The sequence below is a fragment of the Coregonus clupeaformis genome, chromosome 1 (genome assembly GCF_020615455.1).
Source record: "Coregonus clupeaformis isolate EN_2021a chromosome 1, ASM2061545v1, whole genome shotgun sequence".
NCBI lineage: Eukaryota > Metazoa > Chordata > Actinopteri > Salmoniformes > Salmonidae > Coregonus > Coregonus clupeaformis.
In genome coordinates this window covers 66762049-66781767 of record NC_059192.1, presented here as the reverse complement: position 1 = coordinate 66781767, position 19719 = coordinate 66762049, and the positions used below count along the sequence as shown (strand labels likewise).

Here is a 19719-nt window from a genome sequence, read left to right as displayed (position 1 = left end):
TCTTCAATGGCTGTGTGAAGTTGCTGGATATTGGCGGGAACTAGAACACACTGTCGTACACATCGATCCAGAGCAGCCCAAGTGAGTATGCAAACAATGGAAGAACTGGACATTTTCAGCTTCCAGGAATTGTGTACAGATCCTTGCGACATGGGGCCATGATGAAACAAGAGGTGATAGCGGCGGATGAATGGCACGACAATGGGCCTTCGTCACGGTATCTTTGTGCATTCAAATTCCCATCGATAAAATGTAATTGTGTTCGTTGCCCGAAGCTTATGCCTGCCCATACCATAACCCCACAATGGGGCACTCTGTTCACAACGTTGACATCAGCAAACCGCTCGCCCACACGACGCCTTACACGTGGTCTAAGGTTGTGAGGCCGGTTAGACGTACTGCCAAATTGTCTAAAACGACGTTGGAGGCGGCTTATGGTAGAAAAATGAACATTAAATTCTCTGGCAACAGCTCTGGTCGACATTCCTGCAGTCACCACCATGGCAATTGCACGCTCTCTCAAAACTTGAGACATCTGTGGCATTGTGCTGTGTGACAAAACTGCACATTTTAAAGTGGCCTTTTATTGTCCCCAGCACAAGGTGCACCTGTGTAATTATCATGCCGTTTAATCAGCTTCTTGATATGCCACACCTGTCAGCTGGATGAATTATCTTGGCAAAGGGTGAATGCTCACTAACAGGGATGCAAAAACAATTGTGTACAGAATTTGAGATTAATAATATTTTTGTTTGTATGGAAATTGTCTGGGATATTGTGGGCCCTCAGAGTTTCCCGCGCTAGTGAGCTCAGGACAGACACAGCTGTAGTCTATTTGTGCAAGGGATAAGAAGTAATAAGGTATTTTATGAGATTTCCACTGGATAAGAGGATTTTTTTTTATATTTCCAGCTCTTTCCCTTTCGAGTGGTTATCGAAAAATATTGTTTTAATACATTGAGGAACCATTGTCATTCTCAAAGTATTCTAAAAACAGACTTCCTTGTTTAAAAAAAATATATAAAATAAGACTTCCTTTACTTGCTGTGTGACGTGAATAGAAAATTACTTTGAGAAGCTCCACAGCTCATTAGTGGTGGTGAGTTAAGACAATCAGAAATGCTATCAGACATCCACAAATGGGCACATTTATAGGCCTACATTTGCGCGCAGGCCAGGTAGCCTAGGCCTACCTCTATATTACTCAACATTGACAGGAGCGCTCCAAACAAAAGACAATGAATAAATTGACAAAACTCATAAATGGAATGAAATAAACCTAAACTTGTTTCTCACAAGTGTAGCATAGGTTATGAGCTCTGAAAATAACGTGTCCACTCTGACAATGAGAACGGTAAACGACTGTAATAATTATAATTTTAAACGCATTAACAGAAATTACCGTAACAAAACAAACATTGTAGATGAGAAATTATGGGAATTAACTGTAAATGTAGGCTACTACTGATGATACTGTATATGTAATGGGGAATTGATAGACACTAACAATCAAAGGGCAAACAATTTACACAGTGAAGTTATGAAAATACGAATGCACACAAAGTGGCGGGAAAGAGCCGTGCATCTTACCCACACTCCCCTTCTTCTTGGACCATGCCATCTACGCGGCCTCTGCAATGGATTAGTCCACTGAGACAGGCCCAAATAAGACAGGTGTCTCGTGTGTCATGAAAATGGTTATCTATAAATCTATTTGCGATTGCGACTGCTCTACTAAAATAATCTTGGTCGACCAACAGCCTATCTACCAAACAATTGGCCAGTCGACTAAATGGGGTCAGCCCTAGAGGGAAGACAACCTTCTTTAGACCGCAAGGACTAGTAAAGACATCAGAGCCGCGAACACCAACCCTGGTCCCTGGTCAAGGAGAACTACAGGGTGTGGTTTGGATCTTTGAGGTTCTCATGTACTTACCCGTGAGCCGAGGGTCTTGAAGATGCCCTCGTACACATTGCCGTTCTTCACTCTTACATCACAGGTGGAGCCCTGTAAAGGAGGCAAAAAAGAGAGTGATGTGGAGAGAGGAATGAAGGCAGGAGAATAAGAGAAGAGGTAGGAGATAGTGTGTTAGATTTAAGAAAATACTATGATGAGCTATTTCAACAACATTATGGTTAGACGTGACAAGATGCTAAATGTCCGTGCAGACATAGCCCTGAAAATTGGCTGTAGACTCCATTGACACCAGAATTCTACAGCCATGTCTCAGGACTAAAACAGACAAAGAAACTGAGCAGTGGTAAAAATGACTCACCACCACAGCTGTGAGGAAATGTATCATTCTGGCATTGTTGTAGACGCCCTCAAACACCTAGGAAAGGGACCAGCACACACAGAGTCATTCACCTTGAAGGAGACTACAGCTATGTGCAGTATGGCCAATGATTCAGAAATCGACAACTATGTACACTAGCAGTCAAAAGTTTGTACACACCTACTCATTCAAGGTGTTCTTTATTTTTACTATTTTCTACATTGTAGAATAATAGTGAAGACATCAAAACTATGAAAAAACACATGGAATCATGTTAAACAAATGAAGATGTATTTTATATTTGAGATTATTCAAATAGCCACCCTTTGCCTTGATGACAGCTTTGCACACTATTGGCATTCTCTCAACCAGCTTCATGAGGTAGTCACCTGGAATGCATTTCAATTAACAGGTGTGCCTTCTTAAAGTTAATTTGTGGAATTTCTTTCATTCTTAATGCATCTGAGACAATCAATTTTGTTGTGACAAGGTAGGGGGGGGGGTATACAGAAGATAGCCCTATTTGGTAAAAGACCAAGTCCATATTATGGCAAAAACAGCTCAAATAAGCAAAGAGAAACGACAGTCCATCATTACTTTAAGACATAAAGGTCAGTCAATCCGGAAAATGTCAAGAACTTTGAAAGTTTCTTCAAGTGCAGTCGCAAAAACCATCAAGCGCTATGATGAAACTGGCTCTCATGAGGACCGCCACAGGAAAGGAAGACCCAGTGTTACCTCTGCTGCAGAGGATAAGTTCATTAGAGATACCAGCCTCAGAAATTTCAGCCCAAATAAATGCTTCAGAGTCCAAGTCACAGACACATCTCAACATCAACTGTTCAGAGGGGACTGTGTGAATCAGGCCTTCATGGTCGAATTGCTGCAAAGAAACCACTACTAAAGGACACCAATAAGAAGAAGAGACCTGCTTGGGCCAAGAAACACGAGCAATGGACATTAGACCAGTGGAAATTTGTCCTTTGGTCTGGAGTCCAAATTGGAGACTTTTGGTTGCAACCGCTGTGTCTTTGTGAGACGCGTGTGGGTGAACAGATGATCTCTGCATGTGTATTTCCCACCGTAAAGTATGGAGGAGGAGGTGTTATGGTGTGGGGGTGCTTTGCTGGTGACACTGTGATTTATTTAGAATTCAAGGCACACTTAACCAGCATGGCTACCACATCATTCTGCAGCGATACGCCATCCCATCTGGTTTGGGCTTAGTGGGACTATCATTTGTTTTTCAACAGGACAATGACCCAACACACCTCCAAGCTGTGTCAGGGCTATTTTACCAAGAAGGAGAGTGATGGAGTGCTGCATCAGATGACCTGGCCTCCACAATCCCCCGACCTCAACCCAATTGAAATGGTTTGGGATGAGTCGGACGGCAGAGTGAAGGAAAAGCAGCCAACAAGTGCTCAGCATATGTGGGAACTCCTTCAAGACTGTTGGAAAAGCATTCCTCATGAAGCTGGTTGAGAGAATGCCAAGAGTGTGCAAAGCTGTCATCAAGGCAAAGGGTGGCTATTTGAAGAATCTCAAATATAAAATACATTTTGCTTTGTTTAACGCTTTTTTTGTTACTATGTGTTATTTCATAGTTTTTAAGTCTTCACTATTATTCTGCAATGTAGAAAATAGTAAAAATAAAGAAAAACCTTTGAATGAGTAGGTGTCCAAACTTTTGACTGGTACTGTATGTGATCTTCAAATATCAAAGGACAAAAAATTACACCGCTTCACGTTTAAAACTGAGAACAGATGTTAATTGCGTGCCTATTTCTTAACTGATATAATACAACAGCTGAAGACATAACATACAAAAGTATTGAAAGGGGATGTATTTTAAAACGGAACTTGGGGGTAATAATTATGTAGGTCTATGGGGCTTTGGATTAATTTGTTCTACAACCTTTCAGTCATACTCACAGGAGAGGACAGGAAAGGTGGCTTCACAGAGGTTCGACTCCTGGGGGGAAAACGAGTACAATGGGGTTAGAACAGATTTGACATTGAACAAAAATGCAACGGTCCTTTCAGTATATGAAAGGCTGGTCCTACTATATACATTGCTATGACATTAGCACACCTAATGCAAACCACAAAAATGAGGAAAGTCACATTTCTAAATGTACTCCTACAAAAGGTATGCACTTGACAAAACTGTGAATGTAGAACTTGCTTGTTTAGCATTAAAATTGCAATACAAAGCAAAGGTTTGGTGACTAAACCAACCAGCTAACGTTAGACAACTTATTTCCTGACAAACCTAGCATGACAATTGGAAAATAGCGAGATAACCTTGTATACCTTTTCATCGGACAATCTCTGAATGAATTTATGACTCAGCTCTTGCTTTGTTAGCAAAAAGTATGCAGTTAAAAATGATTTATTTTAGCTTCACTAAAAAAAAAATGCTTAGAGTCAACGCCCTCCTCCTCGGAAACAAAATGAGTGGTTGGCAGAACGTTCAATATCCCATATTCTCCCGCCTTATTTGCTCAACAAAGCTTTCAAATTAAACTTTTTATCGTCTATTTGCCAAAACTCGGCCAGTCTTGATATGCAAACTCGGATTGGCTAGTATGTATGAAAGACCTTTCCCGCCACCCCCCAAAACAAATCTGACTAGGAGTTATGAGATAGCAAGTCATAATTATGAGATAGCAAGTCATAATTATGAGATAGCAAGTTATACTAATGGGATACTAAGCCATTATTATGAGATGTAAGTAGAGCCCGACCAATATATTTGGCCGATATTATTTTTTCACATTTATATAATTTTTTATTCAACACATAAAGCGGCGATATTATATACATAGAATAAACAAATGTATACATCTGCTCATTTCTGGTCATTTTTATGATTTTTTCAACGGTTGTCTGAAGAGGGCGCTCTACGAGCTACTCATTGAACATCATATAGCTCGTAAGTCACGATGAGAGAGTGGACATTGTGGTTTGACGGTGAGTAGCTTGCAACAGCCAGCGTACTTGAATAAGTAAATAATCAAAAATACACATCACCAAGAATGCAGCCCTGTCCTCATCACATTCTCAATTAGGAAGAATGGCGGAGGTGGTGATGGCTGCCATTTTACGGGCTCCAAACCAATTGTGCTATTGTGTGTGTTTTCTTGCATTGTTTGTAAATTATTTTGTACATAATGTTGATGCTACCGTCTCTTATGACCAAAAAGAGCTTCTGGATATCAGAACAGTGATTACTCACCTCGAACTGGACAAAGATTGTTTCTTTAATGAGTCGACGCAAAGGACATTATGTTGCTCCTGGACAAGGCCCAAATCCCCGTCATTCATATGAAGAAAATAAGGAAATATAGGGGGCGCAGATCAGTGTGCTTTGTGAGAATTAGTCGGCGGTAACCCGCCACTATCATCCGTTCTATTGGCCAACGTGCAATCACTGGAGAATAAACTGGATGAGCTCCATTCGAGACTATCCTACCAACGGGACATTCAAAACTGTAACATCTTATGTTTCACCGAGTCGTGGCTGAACGACGACACAGATAAGGACAGGACAGAACAGCTACGTCAGGTAAGACGGGGGTGGGGGTGTGTGTCTGTTTGTCAATAACAGCTGGTGCGCGATGTCTAATATTAAGGTAGTCTTGAGTTATTGCTCACCTGAGGTAGAGTACCTCATGATAAGCTGTAGACCACACTATCTACCAAGAGAGTTTTAATCTATATTTCTCGTAGCTGTCTATTTACCACCACAAACTGACGCTGGCACTAAGACCGCACTCAACTAGCTGTATAAGGCCATAAGCAAACAAGAAAATCCTCATCCAGAAGCGGCGCTCCTAGTGGCCGGGGACTTTAATGCAGACAAACTTAAATCCGTTTCACCTCATTTCTACCAGTATGTCACATGTTCAACCAGAGGAAAACAAAACTCTAGACCAACTTTACTCCACACACAGAGATGCATACAAAGCTCTCCCTCGCCCTCCATTTGGCAAATCTGACCATAATTCTATCCTCCTGATTCCGGCTTACAAGCAAAAACTAAAAGCAGGACGTACCAGCGACTCGCTCAATACAGAAGTGGTCTGATGAAGCGGATGCTACAGGACTGTTTTGTAGCACAGACTGGTATATGTTCCGGGATTCATCCAATGGCATTGAGGAGTATACCACCTCAGTCACCGGCTTCATCAATAAGTGCATCGACGACGTCGTCCCCACAGTGACCGTACGTACATATCCCAACCAGAAGCCATGGATTACAGGCAACATCTGCACTGAGCTAAAGGCTAGAGCTAGCGATTTCAAGGAGTGGGACACTAATCCGGATGCTTATAAGAAATCTGCTATGCTCTCAGACGAACCATCAAACAGGCAAAGCGTCAATACAAGACAAAGATTGAATCCTACTACACCAGCTCTGATGCTCGTCGGATGTGGCAGGGCTTGCAAACTATTACAGACTACAAAGGGAAACCCAGCCGCGAGCTGCCCAGTGACGCGAGCCTACCAGATGGGCTAAATGCCTTTTATGCTAGCTTCAAGGCAAGCAACACTGAAGCATGCATGAGAGCACCAGCTGTTCCGGACGACTGTGTGATCACGCTCTCCATAGCCGATGTGAGCAAGATCTTTAAACAGGTCAGCATTCACAAGGCTGCGGGGCCAGACGGATTACCAGAACGTGTACTCAAGAGTATGCGAGGACCAACTGGCAAGTGTCTTCACTGACATTTTCAACCTATACCTGACCGAGTCTGTAATACCTACATGTTTCAAGCACACCACCATAGTCCCTGTGCCCAAGAAAGGGAAGGTAACCTGCCTAAATGACTACCGCCCTGTAGCACTCACGTCGGTAGCCATGAAGTGCTTTGAAAGGCTGGTCATGGCTCACATAAACACCATCATCCCGGAAACCCTAGACCCACTCCAATTCGCATACCGCCCCAACAGATCCACAGATGACGCAATCTCAAATTGCACTTCACACTGCCCTTTCCCACCTGAACAAAAGGAACACCTAATGTGAGAATGCTGTTCATTGACTACAGCTCAGCGTTCAACACCACAGTTCCCACAAAGCTCATCACTAAGCTAAGAACCCTGGGACTAAACACCTCCCTCTGCAACTGGATCCTGGACTTCCTGACGGGCAACCCCCAGGTGGTAAGGGTAGGCAACAACACATCTGCCATGCTGATCCTCAACACAGGGGCCCCTCAGGGGTGCGTGCTTAGTCCCCTCCTGTACTCCCTGTTCACCCACAACTGCGTGGCCAAGCACGACTCCAACACAATCATAAAGTTTGCTGGCAACACAACATGATCACCGACAATGATGAGACAACCTATAGGGAGGACGTCAGACACCTGGCAGTGTGGTGCCAGGACAACAACTTCTCCCCTCAACGTGAGCAAGACAAAGGAGATGATTGTGAACTACAGGAAAAGGAGGGCTGAACACGCCCCAATTCACATCGACAGGGCTGTCGTGGAGCAGGTCGAGAGTTATGTTCCTTGGTGTCCACATCACCAACAATATATTATGGTCCAACCACACCAAGAAAGTCGTGAAGAGGACACGACAACGCCTCAGGAGACCGAAAAGATTTGGCATGGGTCACCAGCTCCTCAAAAAGTTCTACAGCTGCACCATCGAGATTATCCTGACCGGTTGCATCACCGCCTGGTATGAAAACTGCTCGGAATTCTGACCGTAAGGCGCTACAGAGAGTAGTGCGTACGGCCCAATACAACACTGGAGCCTCGTTTCCTGCCATCCAGGACCTATATACTAGGCGGTATCAGAGGAAGACCCCAAAAATTGTCAAAGACCCCAGTCACCAAAGTCATAGACTGTTCTCTCTGCTACCGCAAGGCAAGCGGTACCGGAGCACCCAGTCTAGGTCCAAAAGGCTCCTTAAGAGCTTCTACCCCCAAGCTATAAGACTGCTGATCAATTAATAAAATGGCCACCTGGACTATTTGCATTAAGCCCCCCCCTTTGTTTTTACACTGCTGCTACTTGCTGTTCATTATCTATGCAGTCACTTTCAACCTACCTACATGTACAAATTACCTCGACTAACCTGTACCCCCTCACATTGACTCGGTACCTGTACCCCCTGTATATAGCCTCATTACTGTCATTTTATTGTGCTACTTTTTTATGTAAAAATAAAGAAAAACCCTTCAATGAGTAGGTGTCCAAACTTTTGACTGGTACTGTACATTCAATGGTTGTAAAGATGGGGAGAGGTCTGTCCATAATAAAAGAGATGCTCTGCTTTTTGACAGCACACTCCAAAAAGCAAGTCCTGCAGGCTCTAGTTTTGTCTTATCTTGATTACTGTCCAGCTGTGTGGTAGAGTGCTGCAAGGAAAGACCTAGTTAAGCAGCAGCTGGCCCAGAACAGCCCGGCACGTCTTGCTCTTCATTGTAATCAGAGGGCTGGTTATAAATACAATGCATGCCAGTCTCTCTTGGTTAAGAGTTGAGGAGAGACTGACTGTTTCTTATAAAAAGAAGTGATGCAATGTGTTGAAAATCCCAAATTGTTTGCATAGTCAACTTACACACAGCTCTGACACACACACTTACCCCACCAGACATGCCACCAGGGGTCTTTTCACAGTCCCCAAATCCAGAACAAATTCAAGAAAGCGTATAGCATTATATAGAGCCATTATTGCATGAAACTCCGTTCCATCTCATTTTGCTCAAGTGAACAGCAAACCTGGTTTCAAAAAACAGATAAAGCAACACCTCCCGGCACAACGCCTCTCCCCTATTTGACCTAGATAGTTTGTGTGTATGTATAGATAGAGGCTACGTGTGCCTTTTGTAAAAAACTAAAATAGAAAAAAACAATTGTAGTTCTGTCCTTGAGCTGTTCTTGTCTATTAATGTTCTGTATTATGTCATGTTTCATGTCTTGTGTGGACCCCAGGAAGAGGAGCTGCTGCTTTTGCAACAGCTAATGGGGATCCTAATAGAATACAAAAAACAACTCAGTTGCCAGACAGGAAGGAAACCCCTGAGGGACTTCCCCATGAGGCCAATGGTGACTTTAAAACAGTTACAGAGCCTCCCGAGTGGCGCAGCGGTCTAAGGCACTGCCGTGCTTGAGGCATCACTACAGATCTGGGTTCGATTCCGGGCTGTATCGCAGCTGGCAGCGACCGGGAGACCCATGAGGTGACGCACAATTGGCCCAGCGTCATCCGGGTTAGGGGAGGGTTTGGCCGGCCGGGATGTCCTTGTCCCATTGCGCTCTAGCAACTCCTGTGCCGGGCCGGGTGCATGCACGCTGACACGGTCGCCAGTTGTACGGTGTTTCCTCCGACACATTGGTGCGGCTGGCTTCCGGGTTAAGCGAGCAGTGTGTCAAGAAGCAGTGCGGCTTGGCAGGGTCGTGTTTCGGAGGAAGCACGGCTCTCGACCTTCACCTCTCCCGAGTCCGTACGGGAGTTGCAGCGATGGGACAAGACTAACTACCAATTGGATATCACAAAAACGGGGAGAAAAAGGGGTAAAAAGCAAAAAATATATACAAAATACAGTTACAGCGTTTAATGGCTATGATAGAAAACTGAGGATGGCTCAACAACATTGTAGTTACTCCACAATACTAACCTAAATGACAGAGTGAAAAGGAAGAAGCCTGTATAGAATAAAAATATTCCAAAACATGCATTGTGTTTGCAATAAGGCGAAAAAGTACATTTGCAAAGAAAATGTAATGAATACAAAGCGTTATATTTGCGGCAAATCCAACACAACATTTCAAGCATGGTGGTGGTTGCATCATGTTATGGGTATGCTCGTCATCAGCAAGTTTTTTAGGGGGAAAAAGAAACGGAATAGAGCTAAACACTATTTCCATATATCATCCTTGAGATGTTTCTACAACTTGATTGGAGTCCACCTGTGGTAAATTCAATTGATTTGACATTATTTGGAAAGGCACACACTTGTCTATATAAGGTCCCACAGTTGACAGTGCATGTCAGAGCAAAAACCAAGCCATGAGGTCGAAGGGGGAGAAGGGCCTTGGTCAGGGAGGTGACCAAGAACCTGATGGTCACTCTGACAGAGTTCCAGAGTTCCTCTGTGGAGATGGGAGAACCTTCCAGAAGGACAACCATCTCTGCAGCACTCCACCAATCAGGCCTTTATGGTAGAGTGTCCAGACGGAAGCCACTCCTCAGCCAAAGGCACATGACAGCCTGCTTGGAGTTTGCCAAAATGCACCTAAAGGACTCTCAGACCATGAGAAAAAGATTATCTGGTCTGATGAAACCAAGATTGAACTCTTTGGCCTGAATGCCAAGTGTCACGTCTGGAGGAAACCTGGCACCATCCCTACGGTGAAGCATGGTGGTGGCAGCATCATGCTGTGGGGATGTTTTTCAGCATCAGGGACTGGGAGACTTGTCAGGATCGAGGGAAAGATGAACGGAGCAAAGTACAGAGAGATCCTTGATGAAAACCTGCTCCAGAGCGCTTAGGACGTCAGACCGCGAAGGTTCACCTTCCAACAGGACAGCGACCCTAAGCACACAGCCAAGACAACGCAGGAGTGGCTTCGGGACAAGTCTCTGAATGTCCTTGAGTGGCCCAGCCACAGCCCAGATTTGAACCCGATCGAACATCTCTGGAGAGACCAGAAAATAGCTGTGCAGCGACGCTCCCCATTCAACCAGAGCTTGAGAGGATCTGCAGAGAAGAATGGGGGAAACTCCCCAAATATAGGTGTGCAAAGCTTTTAGCGTCATACCAAAGAAGACTCGAGGTTGTAATCGCTGCCAAAGGTGCTTCACAAAGTACTGAGTAAAGGGTCTGCATACTTATGTAAATGTTACATTTCAGTTTGTTATTTTTAAAACATTTGCTAAAATGTATAAAAAAACAGTTTTGCTTTGTGGGGTATTGTGTGTAGATTGATAAAGGGAAAAAACAATTTAATAAATTTTTAGAATAAGGCTGTAGCATATCAAAATGTGGAAAAAGTCAAGGGGTCTGAATACTTTCCGAATGCACTGTAGGCCTAAGTAAGTTACGGTATTAAGACTAAACAGGACGCGCTCTTAGGCTTACAGCTCGATGGTGGTTATACAAAGCCTACTAATGATAACGACATTACTTATTATAACGATGATCATAATAATAACAACAACAACGAGATCAAGAAAAATGAGGGTATAGGAGCGAAAGCTGCATGCATTTTATGTGTGACAAACAGGTGCTGTTAGATTATAATATTATTTTTCTGCCTGTTTGGAACAGTGTAAACACTAAATAAATTATAAGAAATACCAGTCTGTTCTAGTGAATTTTTTTTATAAAGCCTTTATTACAGCATAGCAAAGATTAAAAACAGCCAAATCTGTGATATTGCTTTATCCGACATTTTGCTATTGCATGAGGCTTGGTGCTCACGGAACCAGTAGACTATTAAACAAACACTCAAACAGGCAACTGAAGGAAGATCTGTCTTATTTCTGTAGATATGGATGATTTATAAAGGCAGGCACATTTAACAGTTACGCTATTGATTATAGAACTAATTAGGTTGGGATTTATGCTCTCTCCTCAATTTTCTTTGACAATTAGGCTAAGCCTTATTCGCACGGGACTAGTATGACTAGAAAACGTTGGTTATGTAATTATTACCCCAGAATGTCTGTTAATCCAGAGGCCGATAAGGACAGGATTAGTTTTTTTCCCCAAACTGCCCCCTGTAATTTTATAAATTGACAGTTATGATGGAAGCCTGGATGTTTTTTTCTAGGCGTGAAGATATTTCAACAAGTCCAGGTGATAACAGGGCTACACTGATAACTAGAGCTTGATTCCCAAGATTCTAAACCATGCAAAACCATCTTTAGTATAGTGTTGCCATAATATTCGAATTGAGGAAGTGTGCTCATAATCATTAGGATATTTTAGCGATCCACAGTAGACGTCCTAAATGCCCCCCAGCCATCAGATGTGTGCTAAACTTGCACTTGAGATGCGTTTTAAGGCTATGGATGCGAAAGTGAATTTATCATTTCCAAACGTTTAGGTCAGTTGTATGCTGCTTTGCGATCTATTGACAGCAATGGTTACATTAAATAGGCGCAATGTTTTGCTGATGCATTTGGCAATATTCAATTCATATGCAAAAGCATTCACTGTGAAAGATGATACATGTAGGCCCTTCATATATAGGCTATGCGCAGCACTTTGTTCAATTTATCAAATCAGTTATTGTTCTTGCTCAAACCGTGAGCAACATCTGTCAAACTCAGATATTTCTCTCAAAACACAGGGATGTTGATTCGCACGGGACTAGTATTATCAGAGGACTTTGGAGTTTGCCAAAAAAAAGGTAGGTTATTCTGGCTAGAATTGTTACTCTCCTGCCATGTACAAAATTACTGACATGGCAGATTCGGACCGGACTAAAATCACAGATGTGGTGTTTTGTGCTTGTACACATAATTACATTACCCGACCACCCCCAATAAAAATAATCCTGTCCTAATAGGGTTTAAAGCAAGGGCTGTTTTCTCGTCTCTGCTGCATCCGCCTCATTGTTCTCAATCCCAATATGCTGCTTAATTTTGCTACCATGCCCATAGCAACATAGGGAAAGGAGCCAAGATTGTTTCAGGACCGGGAACAGCAACCATATCCAGCGCGGGAGAAAGTTCATTTGTTATAAAATATTAGCAGATGTATTAGTGTTGCAACATTATTTTTACATAATATAACCATATACAATTTCAGTATAACATGTCTTAAGAGTGATGGACTGTGCCATCCCCGTGGCCTCCACAATGGATTAGTCCACTGAGACAGGCGCGAATTAGACAGGTGCCTTGTGCACCATGAAAAATGTGTTTTGCGACTGCTTGACTAAAGAAATCTCAGTCTACAACAGCCTATCGACCAAACAATCGACCAAATGGGGTCAGCCCTACTAGTTACAGTTTTGACTTAAACTGGCTTGAAAATCTATGGCAAGACTTGAAAATGGCTGTCTAGCAATGATCAACAACCAACTTGACAGAGCTTGAAGAATTCTTTAAAGAATAAATGTGCAAATATTGTACAATCCAGGTGTGCAAAGCTCTTAGAAACGTACCCAGAAAGACTCACAGCTGTAATCGCAGCCAAAGGTGATTCTATTCTAACATGTATTGACTTAGGGGTGTGAATACTTATGTAAATGAGATACATTACATAGCAAAAGTATGTGGACACCTGCTCGTCGAACATCTAATTCCAAAATCATTGGCATTAATATAGAGTTGGTCCCCCCCCTTTTCAGCTATAACAGCCTCCAATGTTCTGGAAAGGTTTTTCACTAGATGTTGGAACATTGCTGCGGGACTTGCTTCCATTCAGCCACAAGTGAGGTCGGACACTGATGTTAGGCGATTAGGCCTGGCTCGCACTCAGCGTTCCAATTCATCCCAAAGGTGTTCGATGGGGTTGAGGTCAGGGCTCTGTGCAGGCCAGTCAAGTTCTTCCACACCATTTTTGTATGGAACTCGCTTTGTGCACAGGGGCATTGTCATGCTGAAACAGGAAAGGGCCTTCCCCAAACTGTTGCCACAAAGTTGGAAGCACTGAAACGTCTAGAATGTCATTGAATGCTGTAGCGTTAAGATTTCTCTTCACTGGCACTAAGGTGCCTAGCCCGAACCTTGATAAACAGCCCCAGACCATTATTTCTCCAACACCTAACTTTACAGTTGGCACTATGAATTCGGGCAGGTAGCGTTCTCCTGGCATCCGCCAAACCCAGATTCGTACATCGGACTGCCAGATGGTGAAACGTGATTCATCACTCCAGAGAATGCGTTTCTACTGCTCCAGAGTCCAATGGTGGCGAGCTTTACACCACTTCAGCCAACGCTTGACATTGTGCATGGTGATCGTAGGCTTGTGTGCGGCTGCTCGGCCATGGAAACCCATTTCATGAAGCTCCTGACGAACAGTTATTGTGCTGACATTACTTCCAGAGGCAGTTTGGAACTCAGTAGTGAGTGTTGCAACCGAGGACAGATGTATTTTACGCGCTACGCGCTTCAGCACTCGTTCTGTGAGCTTGTGTGGCCTACCACTTCGCGGCTGAGCCATTGTTCCTCCTAGACATTTCCACTTCACAATAACAACACTTACAGTTGACCGGGACAGCTCTAGCAGGGCAGAAATTTGACAAACTGACTTGTTGGAAAGGTGGCATCCTATGCAGTGCCACGTTGAAAGTCACTGAGCTCTTCAGTTCTACTGCCAATGTTTGTCTATGGCGATTGCTTGACTGTGTGATCGATTTTATACACCTGTCAGCAACGGGTGTGGCTGAAATAGCCAAATCCACTAATGTCAAGGGGTGTCCACATCCTTTTGGCCATGTAGTGTATTTCTGTATTTCAATAAATTTGAAAACATTTCTAAAAACATGTTTTCACTTTGGCATTATGGGTTATTGTGTGTAGATGGGTGAGATATTTTTTTTTTTAAATTCATTTTGAATTCAGGCTGTAACGCAACAAAATGTGGAATAAGTCAATGGGTTTGAATACTTTCTGAAGGTACTGTAGTTGCTTTTTGGTGGTTTTCTTAAATGTTAATTTTAATATAATTTAGAGTATCTGTTAATAATTACATTGTTTACAAACAATGGAGTAAAACAAGCTTATATGTTGGGTTCTGATGGGGTAAGACCATTGCTCATGAGGCATTTCTAAGTTACACATTCTTCAATATGAAAGCCTATGGAAGTCCGTTCCTGCCCACCCCCCAAAAACATTGATGTCACCAAGTGCAATATAACTTCAGCCTGTAAATTAGCCATTTAGAGTGAGTGATGAGCTCTACAGCAGTCTCACAACATCACTGGTTGAAAACTGTTTTCTGACCCTCCCAAAAGATTACATTTGTAGATAATTGGCCCTCTTTCTGAGACTCACCCACAAACAGGACCAAGCCTGGCCTGCTGAGAAGTGACAGACTCCATCCTAGCTGGAGGGGAGCTCTCATCTTACCTGTCAACATAGACAGGGCTCTAACTCCTCTGCAGGCCAGGTAGCAGGCTGTTAGCCAGCCCGCCAGCTTAGTGGAGTCTGCCACTAGCAGTCAGCTTAGTGCTCCCCATTGAGACCGTGTCTGTGCCTCGATCTAGGTTGGGAAAATCTAAACATGGCGGTGTTCGCCTTAGCAATCTCACTGGAATAAAGACCTCCTCCATCCCTGTCATTTTTTAACGAGACTGTGATAATACCTCAACTCAAAATAGGACTACTTAATGTTAGATCCCTCACTTCCAAGGCAGTCATAGTCAATGAACTAATCACTGATCATAAACTTGATGTGATTGGCTTGACTGAAACATGGCTTAAGCCCGATGAGTTAAATGAGGCCTCTCCACCTGGTTACACTAGTGACCATATCCCCCAGCACATCCCTCAAAAGGCAGAGGTGTTACTAACATTTGTGAGAGCAAATTTATATTTATAAAAACAACAGCTTTTTCATTTTTTGAGGTTCTAGTCATGAAATCTATGCAGGCCTCCTGGGCAATATACAGCGTTCCTCACTGAGTTCAATGAATTCCTATTGCATCTTATAGTCATGGCAGATAAGGCACATTTTTGGTGACTTCAATATTCACATGGAGAAGTCCACAGACCCACTCAAAGGCTTTCGCAACCATCATCGACTCAGTGGGTTTTATCCAACAAAGCAAGGTATAGGCACACGTGATGACGGTTTTAAAGTAAAGATTCACCCATTTTGAATGTTATATTGTTTTTGTGCATCTCTGAGCGATGTTCTATCAATTCCCTGGGTCATTTCATGTTTATCTGAACTATTGCTGTTCAAGCAGGCAGAAATTTGGCCGGTATGACGTAGCATTGCGATAAAGCCGCTCTCACTACGCTGAAAGTTAATAGGAATACGACTTTTAGATCGCGAAAACGTATATCATACATGTCAGATTTAAATACTTGCCTATGTCATAACGCAGGAGGTTGTCTTCTCTTGAATGAGCCATTTATCATATTTTTGTGATATTCCTACCTCGAGAAATGTTTAATTTAACAGAGGGTCTAACAGATTTCCACAATGATTTTCCCATGTTGCTACCAACCCTATTATAACGACAATATGAAACATTTGTTCACAAAAAATATTGTTCTCACATATTAGTGTTACGTAAAACTGTAAATTATAGGAATTACATTTACATTTACGTCATTTAGCAGACGCTCTTATCCAGAGCAACTTATTATAGGAATGAGTGGTTTTGGGTGGAATTTTCCTTTAAGGCGGTACATATTTACATTGGCGTACATTTAAAATCGATGGTAATGCCTGCCTCCTGAATCCAAGCGTTTGACATGGGAGGAGGGGACCAATAACTTTATCAATGTACCAGCTACAGTCATTTTTCATACTTAGGTCACCCTACTTTCAACTGGTTTTATCCAAATATCATCCAATTTGATGAAAAACATGATTTTCACTGTTCAGGACCTTTAATATACAGCTATTGCAGGGTTCTCCCCAAAGAATGAAAGAGGGGCGCTGCACCACCTTGTGGACTGGCTGCGCCCTTATGTAAATACATAAATGACGTAAATGTAAATGTAAATACAATTGTTTTTATTTGTCACCATTTAAGACCAGGCACCACACCCTAATACAATATTTTTTGGGCTGTAGATTGCAGGAAATGGCAGTTAAAGGTGTTTAAAAATGCCTAAATCTATGACTTACAGTACTCTCTCATAATTATGACTTACTATTATAGTAAATCAGATTTGTTTGGGAGGGGTGGCAGGAACGGGCTTCCATACTTCAAGAAACAATAGCTATACTGTATAAAAATGTGATGTACCAACACCAGATTGCCCTTTTAATGGATTTAATTGAATTAAATCTGATGTCAAGCAGATGTCAAACATGCACCAACTCACATCAACAAAACTCTCCAATCCATTAATACGGAACAATAACTCTCGCGCGTACACACTGTGTGATTGACTATAGGATATCCATAAGGTTATCCTTGAAAGTTGAGGCGGGCCTGATGCAAAGTGTTGTGATACAGCATGTGATACAGATCGCCTAAACGTATCTCATAATAACAACTTACTGACTCACAATTACGACTTACTATTTCACAACTATCTCATAACTCCATCTGCGGACCGCAGTTACTACATGCCATTGAGGCTGCTAGCTATCTACTTCCCTTGGCGTAACGTTAACAGAGCTGCCTGAAAGCAGTGTTCGGCAGGCGGGGGCGAAAGACACTGGGAGAATCTCAATTTCATACTCTGTGTCCTCTCTCCTCAACTCCTTCTCAAAACCCGTTGGAGGAGAAGGTCAGAGAGGAGGGACCTCTGGCTTTCTCATCCAATGGGTTTTGAGAAAGAAGCGAGGTGAAAGGACAGAGGATGCGAGGAGTTGGCAATTGAGATTCTCTCATAATGCACCGGTGTCCCCTAGCTAACTAGCAGCCTCTTTCGGTGGGGTTTTCGGCGGGTGGCATCCAACCTTATTGGTGCATTATCTCCACCTACTGTGCTGGAGTGTGGGCCAGCGACACTGCTAGCAGACTCAATGGCAGTGGGCGTGGCATGTTGTGGGCGTGGCATGTTGTGGGCGTGGCATGTAGTAACCACTTATCTGCTTATAGATTACGTTATCTTTTTTTGGTGCCTTGAAATAGCTTCAATTAGTATTTATTGTCAATCACCCGCAATCTATTTTCATAGGCCCATCAACGAAATCCCATTTCCCACGACATGCCCACTTTAACAAGCTACACATGCTTTGACCGGTAGGCCTTGAAGCCATGAGAAAATGCTCAGCCTTTCCTATCTGGACGTCCTAATTTCACTCACCTCCCAACCTGTGCTCTGTTGTTGATCCCACTGGCCGTGGACGACATACTGGCGGGGCCCGGAGTCCCGTTGGAGGTTTTTCGCCCGCCGGAGCTGGGCTGTTGTTGTTTCAACATGGCCAAGCAGCAAGCTTATAAAACTAAATATTATTCCAGTCAAATAATTGGAGATAACCTAAAAACACACTTCGATACAGCTACAACGGGAAATGACTTTTACGTAGCAGGTTTTGAGAATTAACGTAGAAGGAAAAGGTTTAGGGTTAGCGAAAATGCTCTCATAACCTGCTACGGATAGTCACTTCCGGACGTAACTGTATCGAAGTGGTGTGCTTTTAGGGAGTCCCAAATAATTCGCCGACTGGCCAACGTTTAGCTAGCAATCAAAACAATACCGTTAGCCTGTATTAACCTCAATGACTGAGAACAGCTATGCTAGCTAACGCTAATAGCAATTGGCCTCGCAAACGGGAAAGCTATTGCAAGGTGGATCGCAATTAAAATATACCTTGATTTCGGATTGTATTCTCTGGCTGGCTACTTTGCTGTTTCGTATCGATTTATTCGCTAAGTAGCAACAATGTTTAAACACGAGATCGTGGTTTAGGCTTCTACTGATCCTAGCTAGCTGGCAGTCTCTTCGGACATTCGCATGGTAGCTTCCCTGTCTGGATTACTTGCTTCTTTAGGTAGACTTGAAGTATTCTTCTTGAAGGTTAAACCTTAGACTACCAGTTATGATGCTAGTATACTTGTTTTGGGATGAAAACCCGCGGTCGGTCACCACCTCTCGAGGTAAGTTTCACTCGATCAACCGCGCGCTGCTCAGTGGTCATCACAGGCACCGCGGTGAAGCAGCCAAGAATAACTAAGTAGTTCCGGGTCAGGGTTTTTTGGAATCCTTCAGAATAAGAGTCCCGTCCTGTATACTTTGTAAATGAATAATTAAGGTGAAAATGATGCACAATTATCGATATATTTTCTACTAGTTATCATACAATGAGTAAAAGTATTTCTATGAGATAAGTGATTTAAAAAAAAAAAAGGGGCAGTGGCGATTTTAGCTTGTAAATCTTGGTGGGGCAAAAAAACAAAAACGTGGGATGCATGCCAGCAAAGCCACTACACTACACAACACAACACAACACAATACATTAATTGCACTATAACAGTGACAAACGGTGTCCACAAACTGTTAGTGCCTACGTAAAGCTGTCCCAACAGCAGTCCCAACATCTTACCACTGCTACACCTGGCTATCAGCAGAGCCTTGTCTGGCCGTGAAACAGTTAATTCAGCCTCATTTACTGCCTTTAAAAAAACATTGCTGATATGGCTGACTTGCTTAAATAAATGTGGTTTCTAATGACAATGGAGATGTACGAACTATGGCATAAGGGGACGACAAGCGGATTAAAGCCAATCCGTAATTTCGATGAAGACATTAATGAGCGAGCTAGGACGGACGTAGTCAATATAACTATTTGTTTAGCACTTTTAAAATGTACAGCGACAGAATTCAGAACAT

The 19719-nt window shown here is 42.9% G+C and overlaps 1 protein-coding gene across 1 annotated transcript in view; it reads right to left on the bottom strand.

Annotated features, from left to right (window-relative positions):
• The window catches only part of LOC121572437 (ataxin-2-like protein), a 48857-nt gene extending 29809 nt beyond the window's left edge, over positions 1-19048 (bottom strand). Inside the window, 4 exon segments of the mRNA XM_045222422.1 lie at positions 1937-2008; positions 2277-2333; positions 4212-4251; positions 18193-19048. Of these exon segments, the coding sequence (XP_045078357.1) occupies positions 1937-2008; positions 2277-2333; positions 4212-4251; positions 18193-18308 (285 nt within the window). The 5' untranslated portion in view covers positions 18309-19048.
• Positions 19049-19719: the final 671 nt, after the last annotated feature.